General features: G+C 30.9%; 1 protein-coding gene across 1 annotated transcript; it reads left to right on the top strand.

Annotated features, from left to right (window-relative positions):
• The first annotated feature begins 648 nt into the window (after positions 1–648).
• On the top strand, positions 649–5,672 carry LOC140058330 (uncharacterized). Its single transcript, XM_072103893.1, has 4 exons — positions 649–1,210; positions 1,709–1,771; positions 2,389–2,493; positions 2,639–5,672. The coding sequence occupies exons 1-4, from the start codon at positions 649–651 to the stop codon at positions 5,545–5,547; spliced, it is 3,639 nt and encodes a 1,212-aa protein (XP_071959994.1). The 3' UTR covers positions 5,548–5,672.
• The last annotated feature ends 328 nt before the right edge of the window (positions 5,673–6,000 follow it).

The raw sequence follows: 6,000 nt of genomic DNA, 5'->3' as shown, positions 1-6,000 counted from the left end.
TCGATAGACTTCTCTTACACACATTATTTAGCTCGACAAGTGCGTTAATATAGGGCATACACAGGTTAAATAATTCAAAGGGACTTTGGAATTTTTGACAAAACCAGGAGAAGACCATTAAATATCGACGTTGTAGCACAGAATAATAAGTAGAGAAACTGAGGCTTGAAAATCAACCCTGAGGTGTTACCGTTCAGTGTACAGCAACCATTTTGGAAACTAGTCTTTGTTAACAGATTTTTTAATACGACTATTCATCATTGTCTATCATAAAAAAACAGGTAAAGTATACATTAAAAATTGATCCTATAAATTCTGAATTGCACTAACGTCACGATTCCAAAGGTAAACTGGAGTAAAAAGTTAAAACTTGATTCCTGAATATATACAGGTATGTGTCGTCATGAACGAAGTAAATCATTCATAAGGATGTTGTTTCCCATATCTTACAAGGATATTGGATATAGTTGAAAACAAACGAGGACATTTTGTAAAAAAGGTGGTCTACCTGTATTTTTATCTTGATTTAAGGAAAAGATAATCTAATGATGCTTTGTTTTTTTTCTCTAATAGTGTTGTTGATGTTGCTATTATAAGATAGTATGAAATATTACTTACACTCATAAATCCAAGAATACAAAACTTTAAATGGCAGATTCTACAATGGAAGAAAGGTTTAATATTTTGAAAGCAGAACTAAGTACATGCTTTAACGGGAACAATTACCTTCGGTTAAGATGCATCTTGTCTGATCACCTAGATCTGTGTGACATTACAAATCCACATTTTATAGCCCACAATTTATTCAATGAACTTGAAGAAAAGGGTTGCATCACACCTACTAGTATTAACTTATTATTAGAGATTACGAAACTATTTGGAGTGAAGAAGGCTAAAGATCTTGTTAGAAAGTACATGAATGACAATGGGGTTCAGGAAGCAGTGGATGGACCAAAGTTGTCGTCTTATCGTAAGCGACTGTATAAAGCAATGAAACAGGTCAACAGTTACCCTCTTCCCTACTGGATCAATCGAGGTGGATTGCGAGGAATTGTTGCCTTTTATGGAATAGGCGACTTTGGCTACACCAATATTTGGGATGTAGTGCTTCATCTGGAAATTGACAAACGGCTCGAAAATGAACCAGAGAAAATACAAAGGTTTGCAAGTTGTCTCAATAAAAATGGAAAAGATATTTTACTTAACAATGGTATGTATTTTATTCTTTATCTCTAAAAATAGATCCACAAAATAAATGATGTTCTAAAAATATAATCTCCCATAATGCTAAATAAAAAATGTAAATAGTTTCACTTTATCAGTTATTTGCTATTAATTTTATTTCTACCTTAACTTGTCAAATTTAGGAATCACAGCTATAATATTATCTAATTCCACGTAAAAGAACAGAAAGCCTAAGTACCGCGCAGGCAGTTTAAGTCACGCTTAAAGGCCTATATAGATAAACATACAAAATGCACGAATGGAAACATTGCTGTAATGTGCACCACTCTTCTTACATTTTGAGTAATTTAGTACAAATATATGAATTATTATTGTATATTTATTTTTGATTGAACTTTCATAGATAGATAGACCTGTTGTATAGGCCCTTACTTATGTGATGGTCTTACCTTTTACTTACCGTACATGTCAATACCTCATGGGGATTGTTTGCAAAGTTTAAACAAAAACACTTATACTTCAGAACGACAGGAACAAGTGCAGGTGAGAGAGAGAGGAACACAGGAACAACCAACAAGTGTTTTTGGTGCGTAGCCTTACTGTCATATTAGGAATCTTAAATAATTACATAATTACATTTTTTGTGATAGATGTATGATTAACAATACAACATGACCTACGTGTACCAGTAATTATCGTATAATTTAATGATGATATTGACCTGTAGGTGGCACAAACCTTTAAAATAAATCATTGGCGGTATTTTTTCATAACCACTTCATCATCTTGGAAACAACTGGTCACAGAGAATGATCTATGGTGTCACAACAGACACCAAAATAATAGTACTGTATTGGTTATGAGTAAATGACGTTCTTTGTGTAAATGACGTCATGAATTAATGACGTCATTTGTATTTGAATTTTATTACGTATTGTAATTTTATTTCTTACCTACATGTAACCGGAAATATAAATGTAAACCAACTACACGTATCGGTAAGCATAAAGAATATCGTAAATGTGTATTAATGAATTTGCAATGTAACAGATGTTATGCAATGTATTCAAAAGCCTCGTTTAATATATTTTTTCTTTCCTATAACTAATAATAATAAAAAAAAAAGAAAAAGTAATCATCAAATAAACTTAAACCGTGCATGCTCTTCAGCAATCCTGAAATATACCTTAAATTTGTTTTTAGCTTTAGCGATGGTCTTTGCATTTAGTGTTGTCATCTTAGCCGTCATACTCTCATACTTATTCCACGTTTTTGCGAACAAATTTTCAGATCACATATTAACAGAAGGTAATTATTATAATATTATAATTATTATTATAATAATTTTTTTTTAATAGACGCTACCTAACGGTCATTAGAAATTTACTGTTTCAAATTTTAAAAAAATCTTCAATGTTATTAATGGTTTATACTTGCTTTTCATTTATTTCAGATGAGCTTATTCGAAATTTCTTATCAGGAGAACAGAGAAAAACATTCAAAGATCCATTTATAAGACCACCAACGTTCAGAGAAGATAACTATCATAATATTTCACAAATCTTTACCGATCCAGAACTATATATCAGCAGTACACCAAATGGAGAACAAAAGCACACATCTTTACTAGAATTATTGGATATTATAAAGTTCAGAGACTCATGTAAGGTATTGATTACTGGAAATGGGGGAATTGGTAAGACAACATTACTTAAATATATATCTTATAACTGGGCGACAAATTCTGATACTACGTTTGCTGATAAAATATTATTTTTCGTAAACCTCAGAGACATCAAAGAAGGACAAACAATCACAGATACAACAGTTGATGAAGTTGACCTAAAACGTTTTCGTAAAAAAACAGGTCTCCATATTAATAAAACAATTATAAAAATGTTTATAGAGGATCACGACAGAGAATTAGTTTTTCTGATAGATGGATTAGATGAGTTAAATTCTGGAGTTGATATTCCAATGATCTTAAAAAGTAAAGAACTGGAAGAGAGTACAGTTATTCTTACTTCACGACCGGGTTTTACTGAAAGTTTACATAAATATTATGACATACGTGTAAAAGTAGAAGGATTTGACATAAAGAACATAAAACCATATATCAAGAGGTATTTCAAATCTATTGGACAGTCTAAAATGGGTCAGTTATTGATTAGTGAATTTAATCTTGATTCAGATGATGTAACTAGTTGGGGCGGTAATCATAAATACATATTTGAACTATTTTCATCTCCTTTCCTTTTACTTAAAATGTGTGTTGTGTGGGAACACCAGCAAATGATTCCCAAAAATCTTGAACATTTGTTTAAAGAAATTTTCCGCACGATTTTAAATCAGTACATTAATAGAAGGGATGAACCTACTACAAAGGCAATAACAGACTTTGACAACATTCCCACAGATTATAAAAACGCAATTATAATATTAGGAGAAATTAGTTACATTGGTTTAAAACGAATTTTACTTCATTTTACTAAAACTGAAGTAAACACTCTAGTTAAAAATGAAACTTTAGTTGACTTAGCACTAAAATTAGGATTTGTTTACAAAGATACTTCTACTGTTCAGGATAGTTTTTTGGAGACTTACCGAAGTCCACATAGGTTATTGTCAGAGGCACTCGCTGGATATTACTTGTCTAATAAAATTGAGACTTTAGATCCATTAGAATGCGAGATAATAAGGCTTCACCCACTTTTACCAATAGTAACAGTTTTCACTATTAGTTTTCTAGGTCCCAATGCAGACAAACTCATGAAACACTGGTTGGTAAATAGGGCCTCTAATTATTATTCCTTTTCCAAATATTTCACATATGTAAATCCAAAATACCAAAAAAAAGTATTAACATTACTGGATAAACAAATCTCTCCACAAATGAAAATGGACGTTAACGATTTAAGGGATTCATTTAGAAAATTTGTTTGCAACGACAATTTGCATTTAATAGAATTACTAAATATATTTCGTAATAGACTTAGAAAAGATAGTAATAACATAACAAGAATGATATCGTCAAGTATGATGGAGTATAATAAACATTGTGAATGTATGTGTAGCATTATAGCTCACTATTCAATAATATTACAATTATATAATGCTGATACCATACAAGCAGACCTAACCCAATATAATCGGGATGGATATTTGATTAAACTAATTGAAAAACATGGTGATGAGGCCCTTGAGATTCTCTCTTTTGAATGGAAGAAATATAATGTAGGCAAAGAAATACGTTCTTTTATGTTTATTGAAGATGATTCACGCTTTTTATATAGGCGCCATACTGGCTCACGCATGTGCAAATTATTTCAAAACTTTCCAAACCTAAGCCTACTATTGATACGTTTTTCGAGAGACTCAAAGGGTGCATCACACAGTTCACTTATTAACTCAATGCTAACAGAATGTAAACACAGTAAAACATTTGTTAACTTGCGGTGGTTTCTTCTTGGGAACAATAATTTGTCAAACATCAACGGAGCTTTATTAGGTCATTTTTTAAATGTTTATAAAGACTTAGAAATGTTTGATTTAAGTAATTGCTCTTTATCAAGCGCCGAAATAGTTGATATGCTGAATGAAGTAGATATAAGCTATTTAGAGTCAAAAGAGAATTTTATCAATTTAGAGAACAATGATCTTTCAAATCTTGATAGTAATTTACTTGCGAATCTTATCAATTCATTAATTATATCTGATGTAAATGATACACTTTATGGATTTTCTTGGTTTCTTCATTCTTTATCCGCCCAACAATTACACGATCTGTTAATATCACCTAAGCGTTACAGATTTAAATGGAAATTTCTTAATTTAGATTTTGTCGACCTATCATCAATCAACGGAAGTACACTAGCTAATATATTTATTAAATTCCCAAACTTAAAACGCCTTTCTATGAATTACTGTAAATTAGTAAATTATAATGTTATAGACTTGCTAAAAAGATATTCTGGAAAGGGAATTAAAGTTGATTTAATATCTCTTGATGGAAATTACTTGTATGATATTCATGATAAATTATTATTCAAATCAATGGTTATCACACGAACAAACAGTAGTATAACATTGAAAGGACAGTCATTGGACCTTAGGCCTTATCACAGTTGTATAATACAAAAACGAAATAAACATCGACTGAACTTGTTTTTAGAAAGTTCTATATATAATCACAAAATAGCGTTCTTAAGTCTGATAACATGTTATTATCTTCTTTTATATGTATTACATAACCGAGGATACATTCGATTTTATCATTTCATTTATTTGATTAGTCTTAGTTTATTTATTAAATGTTTGTGTATATTGTTTACAGTTCTTCTAGGCCTAAGCAGAGAGTTATAAAATAATTAATTTACAACTCCCTGGCCTAAGTTAACTTGATTAATACATAAAGAGATAACTTATTTCTCCATGATTAATATTACCAGGGAGTAACTCCATGTACATTTAGATTTATTATTATCGTTTATGCCCAATGGCTTATTTATAGATGTTTATGTTTACGATATTTTATTAAACTAATTGTTTTTTTCTCTATTTCTGTTTGTAGTCGTTTTTGTGTCTTTACATCTCTTAAGTAGGCCTATTGATACTTTACTTCTGTACTCACTACAGTCACTAAAAGCTAAACGATAAAATGTGTCTAGGCCTAGGAGTTATACATCAACAAGAAAAATAAACAAATGCGCCGCTTACCGTGTGATTGAGTACTTCCTGGCTTGACAAAGGTCGGGCCTAGATTTCGTCTGTACAAAACAATAGCAATAGTAAACACATCTCAGACACGTGGGCTGG

The sequence above is a fragment of the Antedon mediterranea genome, chromosome 9 (genome assembly GCF_964355755.1).
Source record: "Antedon mediterranea chromosome 9, ecAntMedi1.1, whole genome shotgun sequence".
NCBI classification, from domain to species: domain Eukaryota; kingdom Metazoa; phylum Echinodermata; class Crinoidea; order Comatulida; family Antedonidae; genus Antedon; species Antedon mediterranea.
This window is presented reverse-complemented; position numbering and strand designations above follow the sequence as displayed.

Bases quoted from the DNA above. Each gene is read 5' to 3' on its own strand.
- LOC140058330 (XM_072103893.1), top strand. From the start codon at position 649: ATGGCAGATTCTACAATGGAAGAAAGGTTTAATATTTTGAAAGCAGAA. The intron at 1,211-1,708 runs GTATGTATTTTA...CTTATACTTCAG, and splicing joins AGATATTTTACTTAACAATG to AACGACAGGAACAAGTGCAG. The intron at 1,772-2,388 runs GTGCGTAGCCTT...ATTTGTTTTTAG, and splicing joins ACAACCAACAAGTGTTTTTG to CTTTAGCGATGGTCTTTGCA.